Source organism: Fusarium pseudograminearum, chromosome 1, assembly GCF_000303195.2.
Source record: "Fusarium pseudograminearum CS3096 chromosome 1, whole genome shotgun sequence".
In the NCBI taxonomy this organism is placed as follows: domain Eukaryota; kingdom Fungi; phylum Ascomycota; class Sordariomycetes; order Hypocreales; family Nectriaceae; genus Fusarium; species Fusarium pseudograminearum.
The window spans coordinates 10,059,864-10,079,904 of record NC_031951.1 but is presented as its reverse complement, the minus strand read 5'-3'; the positions used below and the strand labels follow the sequence as shown (position 1 = coordinate 10,079,904).

Below are 20,041 nucleotides of genomic sequence, written 5' to 3'. Positions count from 1 at the left end.
GTCGCATGTCTTTCAAATAGTCGAGTGATTCGACCAACGAGATTCATTATGTATGATTTGCTACTGATTTATATTGGAATCCCATACTGCTGCAGCAGTGTCTTATCAGTGTTATCACCCACTGGCACCACATGATATATCATCAACGATTCCCAAATCCTCGTACTAAGCTTCCTATGGCTAGGTTGGTGGCATCTACGTCATGCACTCAAACTCCAGCTGCTACTTGACTACCCTATAGCTAGTCATACAACTCTCCGTCACACAAGTATGTAGGGTAGAGTTCGACACAAACCATGGGACTGCTGCACTATGTAATGGGTATTATATCGGTATACATATTACATGCTGATTCTGTGGTACTTGTTTAGGCGGGATAGTGTTGCTTCATAGTATAGTTAACGTGATGGGTTTGTCTTGTCAGTCAGACGAAGGCATCACCAACATGATGAAGAAAGTGATTGTTGAACCACACAGCTTCGCTTAAATGACAGGCAGACGTGGGGAGTAGGAATCCATGAACGTAGGAGAGACCAGCAAGGAACCCGACAAACACACACTTGGTAGAGTGACATCGTGCGGGACAGGGAACAGGAACTTTCCATGTAAGCAGCTCCAATACTTGTCGACATGGTGCGATCAGCAATCTGAAGATAAGACAACAGTGGGATACAAGGCTAGGCAGGTCGGTAAGCCGCCTCAGGAAATTAGAAAGCTTGGCTTTTGGGAACTTGAGATGGAATCAGTGGATCAGTTTATGTCATTTTACACTATAGTACATCCTTAGCTCAGCTATTACCTGCAAGGCTAACAAATCTAAAAGGAATTTTCCCATTGCCCCTTGGAGTAGGTTGGTAGGCAGTCAAGATGAGATTTTGAACAATGCTGATCAAATGTGGTGTTCTGTAACTATGTGCAGCTCCAACTTCAATTCCGCTCCTACCCTGACTGCCTGATGCACGTGTCACGTGCTGGTGAAAAAACATCGATCATGTTTGTCTGTGATGATTCCTGAAGTGATTGATAGTTCCACTGTTGTCCAAACAACACCACGGCGATTACTGAGGTCCCTTCACAAAAATCAACGCTTAAATCAACGCTTTTCCCAAATGAAATCACCCCTTGCTTCTGACCCTTATGGCATCCGCTCTTTTGAGGGCTCGAGCGTACGGTACAATGCCGAGCCGGTTGCTCGAGCTGACGATCCCCACTACTGGTGCAGTTTAAGCAAAAATCGAACAGGGGCAGCTTGATAAGCTTATGGCGCAGAAAGAGAATGAACATGCAGAGCTGTCCGACCATCACCAAGTCCCCGCAGCACACTTTTGGGGTGGGAAAGAAGGAAAGAAGATCAGCCTCCCACTAGACCCCGAGGCTCGGGAGACTCCTTGACGGTCACTTGCACCTCTGGTCACTGGACCCCGTAACCAAGAGGTCATCGTACGAGAAACGGACGAGATGAAGCAATCGTCCAGTCCGATCTTGCTGTTATGGGATTTGGCATGATGCGGGGAGAAAGTGAGTGATCGGGGATGGACAAACAGAGATACGACCCGCTGTCGAATTCGTATGGCAAGCAGCCTTGTTAATTCCCTCAAGTTAGGTATCGCGCCTTATCCCCTGTCCAAACCAAGTCTGGCTGTACCCGCAGAATGTTCGACTGGCCGATGTCACCCAGACGAGGGCTGGCTGGAAGACTCACATTGTGTAATAGCGTTGAAGGACTGACTGAAGCTGACTCTAAAGTCAAAGTTTTACCACGGATATCTCCATGGCGTGACTTGGATGAACCGATTAAAATCACAGTTTGCGAATCCGAACGAAGCGGCTGGACGATATATTTATCAAAGCTGCTGACACGGACTCTCGTTAAGCTTACTGGTTGACGATCACCGACGCTAGAATCGGAGGCTGAGTGTAATGAGGCTGTGGCTATGGTGCTAAAACAAGCCACAGAAGACACATCAACTACGTAACTGAGCCCAACGGGTAAAGTTTCTCGTGCAACCTGGCAACGTTACCACGAAAGTTTTCACCACGGTCCCCCCACCCTGTCATTTGGGGTATTCTCGAACCAGTGACAGGTTGACACTTTGGAAGATACCGCGAGCCACACGAAAAGGGTGTGGTCAATACGAAGAGCAAGACAGATAACGAGTCGCTGTGCGAATGGGAATGGTCCATATGGCCATGCTTTGCAAGAAAAGGGCACAGCAAATGAACAAAGAAGGGTGTTGGCCGAAGTCACTTGCCAACTGACTCATCCAGCGGGTCAACAGGATACGTTGCTCGACGCCTGTTATTTTTGCGCGATAGCAGAGTACGAGATCTCTTCTAGACCCTTGTCTGCAGTCTCCAGTCTCCATTCTCCAGTCCCCAGCTACACATCAATCTATTCTAAGTTACGATCTATTTGGAGATCGATAATCCAAAACTAGGTTCAAAGCCACAAGGTGTCGTATGAAGTCATCGGGGACTGGAGGCCGTTGAAACGAAACGTTCCAGTTACTTCGATCGATGTTTTTTTAACAGCTTCGGAGATCTACCTGATTGAGGCTCAGGCCCAGAGGGACGGCTCCATATCGAAGCATGCCCTGGTGAATGGTTGCTGTGGCTGACCGGCACACCCGGCGCTGGGCTGGGCTAGCTTTCCGTGGGCGGCGAAGAACGCCATGTTCCAAGAATAGCCACCACCCGTCAATTCTTGGTGGCAGCCTTACACCACTCATGACAGCCTGACGTTGCGTCTACCATTCCCATCTAACTTGTGGTTTAAGCTTTCTCACAAGATCGAATCGTTGCATGCTGACATAGCCACACCATGCGATGCGCGTAGGGTTCCGATCTGGATTATCCATCAGCCCCGGACCCTCCCGTCCTAATTGTGCAGAGCAGAGTGGACATAGTTCATACAATGTTGCCTGCCAAGGTTTTGGGTCACTATTGCTGGGGCGATCAAGAGAAAATTTGAAATTGCAAAGCTCGGTGAGCCTGGGAGCTATCACCGTGGGGCACGTCTGCAAAGCTTTGCTCTAGACTTTGCTAGGTGCAGTTGAGCGACATGGTAGCATGGCTACGGCCCGCTGCAAGTTAAGAATAACAGGGCCAAGACAATCGTCACGGCTCTTTTGGGTCGTGGAATTCCTATTCGGGACTGGCATGAATGCCGTGAGTGGTTACTAACATCTGACAGCGATACGGAAAGATCCAGGGTATTGGCACCGGACAAGTCCACCCTACCCACACCTCGTATCCATGGTTAGCATTTTCAACAGCCACTACTTCGGCATGGCTTATCATCAGCCCTGCTAGTAACACCACCGAACTAGTCGGCCGCTATTGGCCTGGAATAGAATCGAATTAACCATGAGTTAGTCGGGTCCGCTCTATCTCGCTTACACACCCAACAAACTGGGCCACCAGGTTGATGAGATATAAGAAATGCTCTGCCTCGACTACAGCCCCTTCCTTCGTACTATCTAATACACCATCGTCTTTCGTTCAAAGATCCGCTCTGTCAACTTACATACACTGACAAAGTACATTCGTTAACACAAACATACATATCAAACACCAAACACTATCATGAAGACTTCCACCATCATCCTCGCTGCTGCGGCCGCTGTTGCCAACGCTCACTACGACGACGTGAGTATTATCCATCCATAAGCACTACTTGACTTGAAAGCATACTGACTTACATGGCCCTAGACTCACGTTGGATTCACCACTGTCTACAAGAACGGCACTGTCACTGAGCCTACTCAGTACACTACCAGCACTGTCTACAGCACCAAGACATACACCGTCACTCAGTGCCCTCCCACCGTTGTCAACTGCCCTGTCGGCCATGTCACAACCGAGACCATTGCTGTTTCCACAACCATCTGCCCTGTTACTGAGGTCCACAACCCTACCGAGCCTGCTCACCACAACCCTACCGAGCCTAGCAAGCCTCATGAGCCTACTCACCCCGGCCAGGACGTTATCACCAAGACTCAGACCTACGCCTACCCTCACCCCACCAACCACGGTGAGAGTGTGACCAAGACTATCACTTACACCGTTCCTGTCGATCACGCCAACAACGGTACCGCTGTCTACCCTCCCCACACCTACCACCCCGTTCCTTCTGGCGGTGCTCACCCTACCGGTGTCGCTCCTCCTCCTCCTCACTCCGGTTCCGAGGGTGGAAAGACTCCTCAGGGCGAGCAACCTAGCAACGATGACGGTACCGACAGCGGCAGCAACGGTGGCAGCTCCTCCGGTTCTGGCTCCGGTTCTGGCTCCGGCTCCGACTCTAGCGAGGACCACGAGCCTTCCACCTCTGATGTTCCTGAGCCTGTGACTGCCGGTGCTGGCATGAACACCGTCACTGGCCTCTTGGCCATTGTCGGTTTCGCTGCTGCCTACCTCATCTAAACTGGACCTCTTCTGGTTGATTGATTAATTGGTCGATCAACCTCACCTCACTTCTTCTTCCTTCAAACATTCTTACGATCCTTACATGATGCATGAAAAGCATAACACTTGGGTATGATTTGGTTTTTGTTCGCAAAAGCGAATGGCGTTAGTAAATAGGGGGTTATTTTTATTCCGCTTCGGACACCGATGTGATTGGGCCAAGCGATGACGGGATTGGGGGGAATGCATTATATGAGAACCGAACGCGATATGCAAACGACTTATATGCTAATTTCTACATTTAATACTTCACACTAGCGACCATTCATTTAGACTAGATTTTGATTTACCTTGCACCTATTGAAGGGTGTACTTTAAAAATATAGACGGTCGCAATAATTAATTGTTCCATTCTCATCTTGATTGTGATTTGTTTATCTGTCAGGATTATCTATCTATCAAGGATTGGAAAACAAATTCATTTGTATCTGCCCATGCAAAGTAAATCAATCGCTGTTGCTGTATACATTTCCCCGCGCCCAACATGATCTGTTGATATGTGTATGCTGATGCACAGAAACGTCTCAATATGCTGTTTTCCCGCACATCAAGTTGAGAACCCAAGCCTGTGGTATGTCCTGCTCTTTTTCGCACTCGCTCATATAGCTCAGATAAAGTGCATATCGAAACAAGACTCCTCTCAACTCATCTTCGCTCATATCTTTTCCCACCCCATCCTGCCAGCTACTAACGTCCAACTTGTCTCCTTTAACATTTGCGACCCATGAATCTCCACGCAAACCAACCCAGAGCGCCATAAGGAATGAGTCGTTAACAGGTAAATTCCGGGGTACGCTGCATCTCGGTGACCAAATCGAGGGTCGTCGACGCCGCCTCACGGGATCTTGTGCAATGGTGACGAGTGTGTTTTGCGCCACTTCCGGGTCTAGAAACGAGACGAGAACTTCAAATGTGCGTTTTGCGAGAATCGAGTTGAAGGTCCGGGATGTAAGACGGGCTTGCTTGACGGCAGGGGATGGGAGGTTGTCCAGGATCTGAATGATGATTTCTGTGGGGAGCGTGTCCATTGTGAGCAGTTGAGAACGTTCAAGACAACAGGTGTATAGCAAGGATATGTAGATGAGGAATGATATATCGATGAGTGAGAAGCACAAATGAACACGAATGAAAGTAAGCGGCGATTACTATCATAGGTCTTATATTCTACTTAATGTCCCCTATTTGGTTACGTTGCGAATAATGACCTGAGCTGATGTATTGACCTTCCTTCTTGTCATAGCCCCTGGACTAATCTAGTCCATACAGGTTCTCATGTAAGACAAGAAACCAACGCAGATCAGCCATGTTGGTCGAGTCAGGTGAGAACAAAGGGCGTCAATTGGACCGAATCCCCGATTATTCTAGCCGGAGGCTCTCTTTTTTCGTAAGGTTACTCGTAAGGGTTCTTCTTACTCCTCGTAAGGTTTGCGGGGGCCTGACTGTGCTTTTAGACTTATGGAGAATCGAACAGCGATAAGATTCCATTGGCGGTGTGTTAAACCTCACTCTGTTGTAAGACAGACCAAACAGCCGAGATAGTATTATTCTAGTCTTAGTAAGAGAACAGTATCGAATTGCTTTTTTATAATTGATTATGTTTTGGGTTTTAATGAATTGGATTCTAGAGAGCTCCATCTACTCGGCCGTCTCCTCTTGCCACCATTGCTTCATCAGGCGTAACCTCTCTGTCCTCTCCTTGGCCATCCTCTTCCCCTCATCAGTCTTCATCATGCCCTCGAGCAACAGTAACTTATCGTCAAAGTGCTCCATGGTGTTCTCCAACGTACGGCTCTTTGCTCCTCCAAATGCAAACGTCCTCGCAATCCCAACCGCACCGATAGCGTCCAGCCGGTCGGCGTCTTGAACAACAGCCAGCTCCGGATACGTCTCCACCAGGGCCCGAGTGTGCGCCGGGTCCTTGACCTCGGACGAGTAGCTGACGCCGAGACAGATGGCCTGAACGGTGTCGGCGAGATCCTGCGGTGCGCCGAAGGATACGAGCACCGAGGCTACCATACGTGAGGGGTCTTCGCCGGGGCGGAGATACTTCTTGTCGCCGACGTCGTGGAGCAGTGCGGCCAGAGTGACAAGAGACCGGCATGTCGAAGGTGTGTGAGATTGAATTTGGTGAGAGAGGCGGAGGACACGCTTGATGTGGTTGAAGTCGTGAGATGCGTCGTAGTTGGACATGTACTTCTCAACGTAGGCCGTCACCTTTCCGACGAGGGCATCGTCAACTGAAAAGTTGTTGGCCGCCATCTTGTGATGAAGTCGTTGACCGAGTATGAATGGCTTTGTGAGAGGACGATAAGTTTGTCGATAAGATGAAGTAAATGTCTTTGTCAAGAGATGTCGCATGACAGGGCAGATTCTGTATACGAAGGGATGTTTTGAGAGTAAGTGGGATGAAAACTAGTAGTGAAATCTCAAGATAAAAATTAGCCCCATTCACAATGTTTGGTTTGTAATCAAAGGCTCTGCGACGTTTCAAAGAGTCAAACTGGATAGTTTAGTTTCTAGGCAGCTATGCCACTCAAATAGGCAGGTCAATTCTAATTCATGTTGATCTAGTGGATATTAGACGCGAAGAGTAACGCGTTGAAATGAGGACAAGGTGAGACTGCGACGGGTGACCACGTGACCTTTCAGCTCGTTGCAAGGCAACCCTCAACGGATATATCGTGGGATCGTAATGTATTAGCATGTAAGGTAGAGTAATTCTTTGAATCATGCATGCTTTCTTAGATCAAAACTGTAGCAATTGTCTTGTGGCGACCTTGCTCAGGTGGCTTCTGTGACTTGGGCATCCCATATATTGGAATCCTGTACACATCCATCGATACATATGCTTGTGGTCACTAGTTGCCTTATAATTGAGCTCTCTTAGAGGATTGTCGAATCTTGTTTCACATATTTATGTAAAACTGCAAACATTAAGTTCTTTTTTAGCACCAGGTGGGTGATCCATTGATAGGTAGGTTGCAAACAAATACAAACTTATTAACCGGTCAGACATGATTCAGCTTTTCATCAACGTACTTGGCCAGAATCAGCCGGGGTCAAGAGATATAGCATAAAGATCATCATCATGATTATACTCCGAACCGTGGCTTTTCCAAAGACAGATTGCCAGCGGCAACTATTCATGCATATCAACACAAAAGCGTCGGCTTACAGCATGACAAAGGTCATATGAGCCGTCGGAAAGAAAAGCCCGCAGTATAGAGAACTATTTCGTGTGCAACCTTTGTCAAGTGATTCGGATCCTCTGTGGAAACTTCGTATATCATTACCTTGTTGCTGCATAGGCTCGGGCGATAACATCTACAACCTTACTCGTCAATAGTCATCCCTCCACCTACTTGGACATGCAGCATAGGAAGGAGTCACGTTCCAAGGCAAAGTTTCTTGTTGATGATCCTTACCTTGCCTTTGGGTTTTTTGCAAAGTGTAATAATTCCCCCGCTCAATTGCTTACGAAAAAGCAGCTATCACAAGCATAGACCTTGTAGGTAGAGAGAGGGCGGTGGGTGCACTCAGCACATAGTTGTGTTAGTGTGTAAGTGTGACGGACCTCACATACCCGCCGGAGCTAAAAAGTCATAGCATGCATGTATGTACATAGTAGTCGGATGACGGAGGACCGATGTCACCGATGCTAGACTCTGGAAGGATAAAGGCAGAGTCTTGGAGGTTTGTGCCGGGCACTCGCGGACGGGCCGTGGAGGGGGGGATGATGGGGACGGTATGCCTAGACCCATTTGTACTTGTCGAATAGGGCACCCGAAGACGTGAATTGTACCCAGCGGTATCCATAAGGACTGCACTGGGCTTTCTATCAGAGATTTCCGTGTGCATAGGAATGAGGAGCTGGCCAGGGATGGTCAAGGGAGGTGGTTGGACATGGGAATACAAACGAGGCCTCGATATGTATGTACCTTGTATAGCGGCCTGTATATTGGGCCACCACCAATCCACATGTCTCTGTTTTAATTCAATAGCGCAGGTATGGATACTCTGTGATAGTATTTAGCGTCAAGAGGATATGCCGTGGTATAACATACTGCCACCAATACGATGATAACGGAGCATATCATTCCGCATTGATGAAGCTGATGGAAAGTCAAACTAGTCGGTCGGCCAGTCAGTCAAGTGAGCCAATATTCTTGACTCGTCAAATTACATACATACCTGAGTACGGCCGCATGAACTCGAGGGTTGCACTACATGTCGACCGACTGAAGAGCAGCCCAATAATGGAGGGAGATGTCAAAGCAGAAGCAAAAGCAGGACATTACTACGGCAGATGTGATGCGATGCCATGCTATGCAATGTGAGATAAAGACAAGTACACAAGAGGAGGAATTGCATGATCCATAGATTGTTATTTGTTAGTATTGGTGAAGAACAAATGCAATGCTGAGGCCTCTGCATGGGGCTGAAGTGGTTGGCGACGTTGAATCTACAGGACATGATTGGCTGGGCTGCAGCGTGACGAGAGATGGCTTTTAGCGGTGTCACGGGCCAATGGTGGGGGAGATATAGACGCTCGACGGGGGGATCACCTTTGGGCTTGTTTAGCGGTGCTGGGGACGTGATTGGCGCAGTGTTTCTCTGCCCGGTACCCCGCTGGGCCCGCTCCCTGGGAACCTCCCTGGGAACTCAGTGGGCTGCTTCTAAATATCGCATCGTTGCTCCACTTTTTGATGCACGCACTCTCTGCTTAACCGCCCACGCTAGAACCGGGAACCCTCCTCTACTCTCACCTCAATCAAGTGTGATGCTGAGTGATGATAGTCGACATGAACTCGCCATCTCCTTGTCTGCAGCCTCCGATTGGCTGCATCTTGTAATTTGTATTTGTTCTGTTTTCCTTGCTTCGACTATGATGGAGATTCCACAAGGCAACCGAACGGGGAGCCGACTCTCACACTATGGCCGCCATACACGGCCGCTTCTTATAAACAGGACCAACACCCCAAACAACTCTTTTCCCTTTCTCCTTCTTTCTTCTTCAGCAAGTCCTCTTCAATCGCAAGTCCGGTTTCTGTTTTTGGGTCTTTTACCCTTTCCCCCTTTGTGTTTTCGTTATCCCCCTCCTAGAGCAGGTCTCTATTATACTTCTAATTTTTGTTGTCTCTAATCCCAAGAAATCACCCGCATCAACCATCTCGAAACTCAAATCAATCAAGTTGCTGGTCAGCTTAGAGACAATATTCCCATTTTAACGACTATTCTTGTTTTTTTGTTACTCAATCACGCCTGTTATAATCGTCTAATTACAGAAATTCACGGATTTCACTTGCTCGTGCCAACCACTATCAAATCAACATTTGCACTCTTTTCAGCATCCTGCTACCCAACCAACTTCATAAATTAATCAAGTAAAGTCAAAATGTCGGCTATTCAACTTTCTTTCTCTCTCCGCGTCTCCGCCGGTGTCAAGACTGTCCATCTTCTCGGCTCCTGGGACGGTTATGTCGGTCAGCTCCCTCTCTCCAAGGACAAGTCCTCTTCAAAGTCCGGCTCCTGGAAGGGCACCTTTCGATTCCAGAACTCAACTCTCGAGGCTGGCCAACGATACTGGTACTACTACATCATCGACGGTTACCACGTTGCCCACAACCCCAGCGTCACCTCAACTGTTGAGCCTACCACCGGCCGTGAGCTGAACGTTCTCGACGTTCCCACCGACTCCCACAAGTCTTCATCTCGCTCCTCCTCTTCCAAGTCTTCTTCCAAGTCTTCCTCTTCCTCCTCAAAGTCCTCGTCCAAGTCTTCTTCCTCTTCCAAGTCATCGTCATCCAAGTCTTCATCCAGCAGCAAGAGCTCTTCTCACTCCTCCAAGGACAAGGAGTCTCGATCCTCACGATCCTCCCGCCACAGCTCCAAGCTCTCCGTAGACATCCCCAAGGGCCGCCCCTTGTCAATCTCCCAGATCCAGGCCCCCAAGCCCATGTCTCCCCACGCTACCAAGCACATTCTGGATGCTTCATACTACGACAATGGCGAACTTGACGAGCTTGCCGACCGCCTCGGCAGCGCCAACATTGAGGACGAGTTCATCACCGACTTCAGCACCTCACCCGTCTCATCCAGCGGTTCTTCCCTGTCCTACCGCTCCGACAGCTCTTCTCCCAATTCGTCCCTCTCTGGCTACAGCACCCCCGGATCCGACGTCAGCTCTTGCACCTGCGAGCGCTATGGTATCACCCGCAAGGGCGAGCGTGTCAAGCTCGACTGCGGCGGATCTCGCTGTGGCTTTGATGACGACAGCGACTCCTGCTCCAGCGGCAGCGAGGACGAGTATGAGTACGAGGCTGTTTCCCCCGCCAGCTCCCGCCGCCACGGCGTCGTTGCATAAATGCATCGGTGTAATGCGAAGACTTTGGCCAGAGGTTGAGAGAAACCCTAGCCGTTCACTCCTTGTATCGGGCATCCCCTGGCAGCACACCAGCGCCGGGATGACTCGACCTATGTTGTTGTGGTAATATCAGCAATCATTTTCCTGTTCCGACCTGCGTCACGTATTTTCGACGCGGATGGCACGCCGAGCTGGTCTCGGAATGTATCAGCCGCGCCGGTACGTTGATCGTCAGTTAGGTCGATGCTGCGACCGTTCGGCGCAGTCCACGATGGTACATCATATCATGGCTGCGCGAGCGTAATTCTTCTTCCTCACTCTGTTTCGTTCTCGAGTGAGCTGGGAGACCTTGAAAGAGGTCGTCCCAGAAAAAAACCATTAAATAAAGAGAAATCTCATCTGCCTTGATGATGAGAAAAGCCTTCTCTTGGAATCAATATCTGGATGTGGTTCATGACCTGGCGATGAATGAAGGTCTGGACTAGCCATTACGAAGTATGAATATGGTGGATGACCAAGGACAGTCATGAGCAATGAATGAATAACGAATGAAATAGCTTAGCTGTCTAGGATAGATGACGATTGAATCTATTCATGAAATGAAACAAACTCTCTTTTAGTCTTCAAGTGATATAATAATGTGTTAGCAGTGTCTTGTTTGAGTTTGTAGCCGTTGAGAGACCCAATTCCACTCTAAAAACAGGAATCTCCACCACCCGCCTCAACAGGACCCTTCAGGGGGAGGGGATCTTATCCATGGCGGGGTAACTCCCTACTATCGATTGGATATCGCTGTAGCATAAGTCAACTCTTGTCTCACCGTAGTTGCTTGGAACATTGTTTCTACATACAACAAACACATTGATTCTCTAGTTAATGAACACTAGAAATCATCAATCATTTCCCCCTAACTCGAATTGATTGCATAAAAGGAATACCACAATCCTTTCTTATTCCCAAACCTCAGCTCTTGCAGCTTCAATCTCTATATCCAACCATAGCTCACCCAACCGCAAACATGTCCGACGACCAGCTCATCCTCCCCATCATCGACTCCCACATCCACCTCTACCCAGCCTCCGAAGTCGACTCGCTGTCCTGGTACACCCCCGAGAACCCTCTCGCCGGCCAACACTCCCTCGAAGAATACCGTGAAGCTACCTCTTCAGCCCCGTCCCTCCTGGGCTTCGTCTTTGTCGAGACAGACCGCAAGAACGATGTCGAGGCTGGCGCCGCAGATGGATCTGGCTGGGAGGGCCCCCTAGCTGAGGTCTCGTGGCTCAAGCGTATTGCGCTCGGCCAACCGCGTGAGGGCGAGGGACACACGGCCGAGGATGCAAAGCTGTGTCTCGGCATTGTTCCCTGGGCGCCTGTGGTCAGTGGCCCTGAGGTGTTGGAGCGCTATCTCGACCGCGTCAAGGAGGAAGCTGGAGATGCTTGGCCAAAGATCAAAGGTTTCCGCTATCTGCTACAGGACAAGCCTCATGGTACCATGCTGGACGACAAGTTCATCAAGGGTGTCAAGCTGCTTGGCCGTCGTGGTTTCACCTTTGACGTGGGTGTTGATCAACACCGCCGAGGAAAGAAGCAGCTCGAAGAGGTCGTCGCATTCGTCGAACGTGTTCACGATGGCGTTCCAGAGGAGGAAAAGGTTACATTGGTGCTGAGTTCGTCAACACTACTGCCCCTTTATCTTGGTAATAAACTGACAAGCAACTCTTAGACCATCTCTGCAAACCAGACTTTAGCGTCATCAACGTCACATCCGATCCAGGATTCCATGCCTGGCGCACCGCCGTCTATGCTCTCAGTAAAGATTCTCATGTCTATATGAAGCTCTCGGGCGGTTTCTCTGAGATGCCCGATTCCCTGCGAAAGCAGGACCCCAACCATATCTTCGAGGCTACTCTTGGCTGGCTCGGCATCACCCTTGCTACATTCGGTGCCAGCCGCATAATGTTTGGCAGCGACTGGCCTGTATGCACTGCCGATACCGACAATGCCTGGCCCAGGTGGCGCAGCATTGTCGAGCGCATGTGCTGGATGGCGACCCTTGGTGACGAGGAGCGTGCCATGATCTTTGGTGGAACGGCCAAGAAGGCTTACAACCTCTAAAAAAAACCAGAGGCATTGTGAGAACAAGTAACATACAGGTTTCACGCCCCTAGGAAGGATAGTATATAAGGAGACGAATATCAGGTTAAACTAATATTCAATGCCCAAAATATAAAGGACAAACTCTTTTGATGACGTGATGAGATAGAGAGTCGAGGATTTCAATTATACATAATAAAAATAAAATACCCTTGGAACCATGCATAGCTCTTTGCCTGGGGTGATGGGTGAGTCGTCATATTCAAAGAGAAGCCGTATCATTAAAGTATTAACCCAATTCAATTATCGTTCATATATCTAAAAAATGCCCCGACGCCAGTGACTTCTATATCACAAACATCAAAAGTAACAAGTACCACGCCAAGCTACAGAGGGAGCTCCCAGCATCCCTCGAGCAATCAATGCCTCGCAGAAAAAGGAGAAAAACAAATTTGCCGTCATACAGTTTTGCGTGTCATGAGTTGTATCGTTCATCTGCCCTTTTGAGGCTCGTCATATCTCTTCCATCATATAGGCATTTACTCGCCAGCTCGTCCCCGGTGGTTGCCCATCTTTTCGATGGAGCTCATAATGCCGCTGCGGGCACCGCCAGGGCGAGGCAATCCACCGGCGCTCTTGTTCCGCTCATGAGGTGCTCGGAGTGCTGAGCCAGGTGCACGAAGTCCAGAAACACGGCTGACGCTACTTCTGAAGTGATCCGCGCTTCGCTTAGGTGTTTTAGCCTCTGGCTCTCTTTCATGCTGCTTCTCGTATGGCTGGCGGGACACGGATTGAGGGCGTTGTAGTTGTTGCTGAGGCTCACGCTTGGGTGTTTGAGCAACAAAACTCTGCATACTCATCATCTCCTCTGCGAGCTGCACAAGCTCGCCCTTCTCCACACGTTCCCGCTCAAGCATGCTGCGAAGCGACTCGTTGTCAAGCTGTACCGTGTGTACAACGGCCTCAAGCCGTTGGATGTCGGCATTGAGCTCCTTGATTGCTGCACTGTCCCGCACTGCTTGTGCCTTGCGTTCTTCGGCTTCAGCACTGTCGATCTTGGTCATGTTGACATCCTCCTGGCTGGCCCGTAGACGCTCGTTCTCCTCGGTAAGCTCCTCCATCTTGTTTTGGAGCCCTTGCACACGCTTCTCCCATCGGGTTTCGTATGACTTCTTCAGAGCAGTGACCTTGGACTCGTGTTTGCTCTTGTACAGCGCGTGGAGCTCCCTAGCCACACGCTCAACAGCGATCTCGACTTCGTGGTTGACGTCTGGTGTGTTCTTGGGCTTTTCAGGTGATGACTTCTCTGTGTCCTTTCCAGCGCGCATCCCAGCGATCTTGCTCTCCGCTTCCTGGTGCAACATCTCGGCTGCTTCGCGCCTTTTCTCACTCTCCTCTAGCTTCTGCTCTAGCTCTTCCTGCTCCCTTTGGCTCTCCACGATCTCTTCTCTGACTTTGCGCAATACGCTCTCCATCTCACGCCCGCGGTTTTCCCATCCATCCTTCTCAGCTGTGAGCTGCTCCTTGATGGTCTGTTCCTCGCGAAGCTGCTCCTGAGACTCACCCACACGCTTCTCTGCATCACCAACCGCAGCCTTGAGTGATTGCACCTCGGCCTCTTTTCCACTCAACGAAGCCTTGAGTGAGCTGATCTCAGACAAGAAGTTTGACTTGAGGGATTCAAGTTCCCGGGCAGTAATGCTAGGGATGCTGCGGGGTGTGGGCATAGGAGGGATATCAAAGTCAATGAGGTTGGAAAAGCCACGAGAAGGAGTTGCGGCCACGTTGGGAGCAGTTCGGGACGGAGACAGAGCACCCCTTGATGGTGTCTTTTGAGGGAAGCGGAGCTGCTCTGTAAAGTCCAACAGGCTTGTTGTATTTCCTGAGTCGTGTCCTGCTCTGGCTTGTGGCGCTCTTGATGGTGAAGGATCGGCCTTTGTTTTGGCTCGAGGGGTGAGACCGCCCATGTCGGACAGCTTGGTAGGGCTCTGGCCCAGTTTGGCAAACATGGTCAGATTTGGAACCGCTGAGAATGTGCTAAATGTGCTGACCATCGATTCGTCTGGAAATAGGGACTCGTCGACCTCCATCTCCCCTTCAGGGTTCATGTTGATGGTGCCAGCAGAAACGTCCATGGCGTCTCGGCCGTCTTCCAGCACACTTTGTTCGTCTTCAAAGATATCAATTGCTTGCTTGAGACCCTCGTTCTGTTGAACGGCGTCCTCCAAGCTCATCGTGTTCTTGCGGGAGGTGCGTGGTGAGTCGAGGGAGTTACTGATTTTAACAGGAAACCGTTTCTCGGGAGACACCTTTCGAGGGCTACGGGGACCGTGGGTTCTATCAGTCGGTCTTCCGTCCCTCCCCTCTTGCTGGTCGGTAAGAATTCTAAGCGGTGACAGAGTCGCTCCTGAAAGAATTCTAGAGTGTCGTGACTTTGAAGGAGAGCGGTTCTCCTGATCGGAAAGCGCAGAGTCGTTGATAGCTGATACAAACGGGGAAGAGCCTCGATGGGGTTCGCTTTGTGTATCAGTATGTACGGAGACTGCTTGTACGTCGAAGTTATCGTACTGCTCAGAGGTGGCTGATGATTGAATGTTAAGATTGGAATCTTGAACGGATGATAATGGTGAATTCATTGTGATGTGCGCGCTGAAAGCAGAGACAAAATGCAATCGAAGAAACAGAACACAACAGGAAGAGTATGTTACTGACTTGATCGTCTGGCTGAACCAAGGTGCTTTTTAGTGTTGCAGTTGTTTGGAAAATAGAGCTCAACGGTCGAGATCCAACACCGAGTTCTATTGACACTAGTCGCCCAGGCAACACTATGGGTCCGGTCACGTGCCACCAGGAACGACCTTAATCCAACCAACGACCACTGCAGCCTTGGAAACGGCATGGCATGATCTACAATTTCGCAAGCATAGCCTGGTCGTATAATGGGTACATACCGACATGTTGTGACCTTTGCATGATTTAATGATTTACGGTGATGATTTACCCTTGCGTTCTGTTTAGTACTTTCACTCGAGACATACAGTTACGTTGTCAAAGATCACAAATCCACATGCATATCGTTCCATTAGATCAGACACTCTAATTGTATGTAATCTCGAAAAAAGATGCTTTTATTGTTCCCTCATAATTCGTTACCTAGTAAAGCAACATTCCCAAAAACACACACCCCGCTCGGGCGCTCTCTGGTCAAGCAGAGACTTACACGAGAAGAAAGAAGTGAAGAAGAGAGAAATTTAAGTCGTAAATCGTCATCAAGAACCAGACTCAGGCTTGCCCTCATATTCCAACATCCCCCATTCACTGGCGATCTGCCAGAGTACGAGGTTGTGCCTGAATCTGTTCCGAACTCATCATTCCCGCCTGGGCTCATTACAGGCAGTGCTGTCCCCATACCGTGCGATCATATCGCATTCCGGAGTAATCAATCAGAAAGAAAAAAGTTGCTGCAGTAATTCTTCCCGGAAATTAAGCCTCCATGCAAAACGTGACTCATTAGTCATGTATATCCGTGACAGAGCATGCTGGTTAACATAGAATCGGAAGTTGTTCGTGAACTCGTCAGCATCGTCTTTTGATCCAAGGGTTTTCGATGGGGTTTCTTCTGCGAGTACCCGACATAAAGCATGCAAATGTCTTAAAGGAAAAATGATAATAAAAAAAGAAATCCGAAAGAATGTTTCGTTGTGCCCCCAGGCTACAGGAGGTGGTTTCATCTCCACTGCCGTTTATCAAGTAAACACTTCGCTTGACCTTGATATCATGGCTTTGTTGAAATCATGAAACAAGGTCAGCCTGGGGGTGAATGGGGTAATCATGATCAGTGGCAAGACTATCCAAAGGACTGTTGCCTTCTAGGGACATTGGTCCCAGGTCGAGCAAGTTCATAACCAGGACCGGCGGGATATGAGGGAGATACCGCGACGGTGGAGGCAGGTCGGGTAAGATGATCGTATCCAGTAGGGGCTGAAGCATACGCAGGCGAGTTTCCAATACTGGAGTGGGGTCGGTTCATCGCGTCATACTGAGGAGCAGGGACGCTCGACTCCATCGTCTTGTGTCGCTGCTTCAGGTCAAAATTGTTTAAATCATTCATGTTTGGGCCTGGTCGGGGTGTCTCGGCTTCATCATCCCGTCGCTTATAGTGGTTCATGCTGTTCATCATAGGACCCTGGTATGCTCCATTGGACAGGGTGTAGTATGGGGATTGAGGGAGCATGTCATTTGAGGTGGAGGTCTCGGTCTTTCTTCTCTTCAACTCAAAATTACCGTTGGCGTCATGGCCGTTGGGACTTGACCGGTGGACGTCGTCGTCGTCGTCTCGGCCGCGCTTGAGCATGCCGCTGTCACCATTGGAAAGAGGCTGGTGAAGGTTCTGGAGAGGCGGTGGGGCATAATTTGGGAGGCTAGGCATGCCACCAGGCATGCTGTTCATTGGATCATGTCCATTGGGGCCTGCCCTGTGCATGTCGTCGTGCTCTTCTCGACCTCGCTTGAGTCCACCATCATTTCCGTTCTGCATGGGAGGTTGGTGAACGCTTCCGAGGGGCGACTGGTGGGGATATCCGTTGGGAATTCCATGTATGTTGTTCATGGGATCATGTCCATTGGGACCAGAACGATGCAAGTCATCATCGTCTTCGCGCACTCGCTTTAGCATGCCGCCTCCATTTTGCATGGGTGGCTGAGGGCCATTCATGGGAGTCTGAGAACCATTCATGGGAGGCTGGGAACCATTCGTAAGAGGCTGAGGAGTGTTTGCCATAGATTGGTGTCCGTTCGTGAGGGGCTGCTGAGAAGTATACCCAGTGGGCATTGCAGGCATCATTTGGTGATGCGACTGAACAAGCGAAGGTAATGATCGGTTGCCTACGATTGCTTCATTCTTCTTTCGTTCAGCGGCAGCCATCACTTGGCTTGTCCTGTTTGAGTTGGAAGGGTGGTATAGAAGAGCACCAATGTTGTGAACGAACAAAGGGTACAGAAGCTCGGTGATCTTCTCCTTGTTCGCGAAATCCAGGGCGCGGTCGTAAGGAATCCTATTTCTTGGTTAGTCATGCAAGATTTAGAGTTTAGATGAGGAAAACTTACCAAACGCCCTTGAGGTGCATAGGACCAATCTTAACAACATGTCGGACCTTTTCACTCTTCAGAATACCATCCCGGCGACCTCGAGTCATACCAGCGACGTTTAGTAGCTTTGTGCCATTGATCATATGGTTGTCTTTTAAATTGAGTTAGTTTGGCAAATTCTTCTGGCGCTCGGAAACACGATTGCTTACCTTCTCTCCGTGCGACACAAATGCCTCTGGCTTCAACCTGAAAACACAAGCTACCCTCGTCCTCCCACAAGGTTGCTGTGACTCTAGGCTTCATACCTGGAGGATTGTGCTGTCCAGTTGTGTCGAAGTTGCCAGCGGGTGCATTGTTGCTGTAAGCTGCCTGGGGCATGGCTCCTTGATTGCTCAGAGCCGAAGGTACGGGCAGTACATTCTGAGGTCCTGGCATAGGAGTGGAGACAGCGGGAGCATGGGCACCATTCGTAGGATAAGGATACGGATTGTACTGTTGTGTCGGATACTGAGGGTAATACATTTCTGATTGCTGGTGGTGATGACTTTGGTTCATCATGTGGAAAGATTCGGGGGAATTGCAGTTACTGGATTGAGGGTGTTGGTGAATTCGAGGGACAATCAGTGCCTGCTCGAGATTGTCTGCAACCAGGTCTAGCAATTGGGGAAGATACTGATGCTGATGTTCGGGTTGAGGTTCAGGATTTGTGACTAGGGCCGGCTACGTTAATACTGCGGTGCGGGACGATTGTGTTGTAGGGGAGGAAAGCAGTCGTGATAAATGAAGATGGCTGCGAACTCGAAGGAAAAGAGGTGGACGGCAAAGGGAAAGAAAGACCGGCAAGGAGAAGAAAAAGAGAGGGAAGAAAAAAAAGAAATAGAAGAGGGAAAGAGAGGAAGAAAAACCCGAGAAGGTCAGGATCTTGGTGGTGAGAGGCAGAACGAACAGATGGAAGGAGCAGAGGAGGCAGGTGAGGTACGTACCGCAGTTGCTTTCTTCTTGATCATAATCCTCACCATCCTCAATACCTTGTCCAATACCCGCCCCACAGTCAAGTCGGTACGGGGAGGAAGAGGAGTAGGAGTCGGGGTTGATGAGGGATGGATACTGGGACTGCGACTGGGATTGGGATTGGGATTGCTGGGATTTGAACTGGGGAGTGAGAGCCACGAGCTGGGAGTGTGTCTGTAATGGTGCCAGCAAGTGGGGGGCTTCCACCCTGGGCGGAACCGAGGAGGGTGTGCCATCCATGGATGAGAAAGATACTGTTTACAGGCGCTGTATGTACAGTGGGTAGGTACTGTAGAGAATTTAGTCAAGGGCGAAGAGGGGTAAGTCCGTAAATTCTTAGTCTGATTGACGACGAGAGGAGAGAGAAAATATCGAGCAATCGACAAGGGTCCAAGGCTGTTATTCTATAGTAGGGAATATGTATGTACAATCAGACGATAACATCAGACCTCTTGCTCTGCAGTGCTATCCAAAGATGACCTCCAGATTAATATTCGTTACCGTTATTTCGATAGGTAGGTAGGCAGTCGTTGTGTTCGCTGCAAAATAGAGCTTCGAAGTTTAAGCACGGCCGCCGTAGAACCATGCAAGTTTTTAGGTACTGTACACGCACTCTTCCAGAGTGGACCAGGGCTCTACGTATCCGTACCTACATTAAAACACGCGAACTTAATGCATGGATGGTAGATAGAAGCAGAGTTTGTTTGTCAACGGGCCAGTCTAATTCTTGGAACTGGTACAGAGCCAGTATCGTGCTTACCTAACTCGTCGCGATATTTCATACTTTAAATTTGAAACCCATCCTTCATCTCATATCGGTTATCAAATTCTTTGCAAAAATCAGCGCAAATAAAATTCTCTACAGAGCAAGCTCTCACCGTACGAGCGTAGCCGACATCGCCCTTGTCTTTTGAATCTGAGGGAGGTGTGTGCTGGCGGCGTGGATCATCAAGTAAATAAGCTAAACCTCTTCTGGCAGTGCACGGTACGATACTGTGCTGTGCTCTGGATCAAGCTGAG

The 20,041-nt window shown here is 49.4% G+C and overlaps 7 protein-coding genes across 7 annotated transcripts, besides 2 other annotated features; 3 read left to right on the top strand and 4 right to left on the bottom strand.

The window, feature by feature from the left end:
• Nucleotides 1-3,585: 3,585 nt before the first annotated feature.
• On the top strand, nucleotides 3,586-4,422 carry FPSE_02628 (uncharacterized protein; the record flags this gene model as incomplete). Its single annotated transcript, XM_009255747.1, has 2 exons — nucleotides 3,586-3,648; nucleotides 3,712-4,422. 2 exons carry the CDS (start codon nucleotides 3,586-3,588, stop codon nucleotides 4,420-4,422), a joined length of 774 nt encoding a protein of 257 aa, XP_009254022.1.
• Nucleotides 4,423-4,988: 566 nt separating this feature from the next.
• On the bottom strand, nucleotides 4,989-5,492 carry FPSE_02627 (uncharacterized protein; the record flags this gene model as incomplete). The annotated part of the gene is made up of 1 exon (XM_009255746.1): nucleotides 4,989-5,492. One exon carries the CDS (start codon nucleotides 5,490-5,492, stop codon nucleotides 4,989-4,991), a length of 504 nt encoding a protein of 167 aa, XP_009254021.1.
• Nucleotides 5,493-6,099: 607 nt separating this feature from the next.
• FPSE_02626 (uncharacterized protein) lies at nucleotides 6,100-6,723 on the bottom strand (the record flags this gene model as incomplete). The annotated part of the gene is made up of 1 exon (XM_009255745.1): nucleotides 6,100-6,723. The coding sequence occupies one exon, from the start codon at nucleotides 6,721-6,723 to the stop codon at nucleotides 6,100-6,102; it is 624 nt and encodes a 207-aa protein (XP_009254020.1).
• A 3,136-nt stretch (nucleotides 6,724-9,859) lies between these two features.
• Nucleotides 9,860-10,828, top strand: FPSE_02625 (uncharacterized protein; the record flags this gene model as incomplete). The annotated part of the gene is made up of 1 exon (XM_009255744.1): nucleotides 9,860-10,828. The coding sequence occupies one exon, from the start codon at nucleotides 9,860-9,862 to the stop codon at nucleotides 10,826-10,828; it is 969 nt and encodes a 322-aa protein (XP_009254019.1).
• Nucleotides 10,169-10,255: a repeat region.
• Nucleotides 10,829-11,846: 1,018 nt separating the features above from the next.
• FPSE_02624 (uncharacterized protein) lies at nucleotides 11,847-12,943 on the top strand (the record flags this gene model as incomplete). Its single annotated transcript, XM_009255743.1, has 2 exons — nucleotides 11,847-12,495; nucleotides 12,552-12,943. The coding sequence occupies 2 exons, from the start codon at nucleotides 11,847-11,849 to the stop codon at nucleotides 12,941-12,943; spliced, it is 1,041 nt and encodes a 346-aa protein (XP_009254018.1).
• Nucleotides 12,944-13,461: 518 nt separating this feature from the next.
• FPSE_02623 (uncharacterized protein) lies at nucleotides 13,462-15,558 on the bottom strand (the record flags this gene model as incomplete). The annotated part of the gene is made up of 1 exon (XM_009255742.1): nucleotides 13,462-15,558. One exon carries the CDS (start codon nucleotides 15,556-15,558, stop codon nucleotides 13,462-13,464), a length of 2,097 nt encoding a protein of 698 aa, XP_009254017.1.
• A 1,211-nt stretch (nucleotides 15,559-16,769) lies between these two features.
• On the bottom strand, nucleotides 16,770-19,261 carry FPSE_02622 (uncharacterized protein; the record flags this gene model as incomplete). The annotated part of the gene is made up of 4 exons (XM_009255741.1): nucleotides 16,770-17,976; nucleotides 18,029-18,161; nucleotides 18,220-18,720; nucleotides 18,994-19,261. The coding sequence occupies 4 exons, from the start codon at nucleotides 19,259-19,261 to the stop codon at nucleotides 16,770-16,772; spliced, it is 2,109 nt and encodes a 702-aa protein (XP_009254016.1).
• Nucleotides 18,852-18,914: a repeat region.
• Nucleotides 19,262-20,041: the final 780 nt, after the last annotated feature.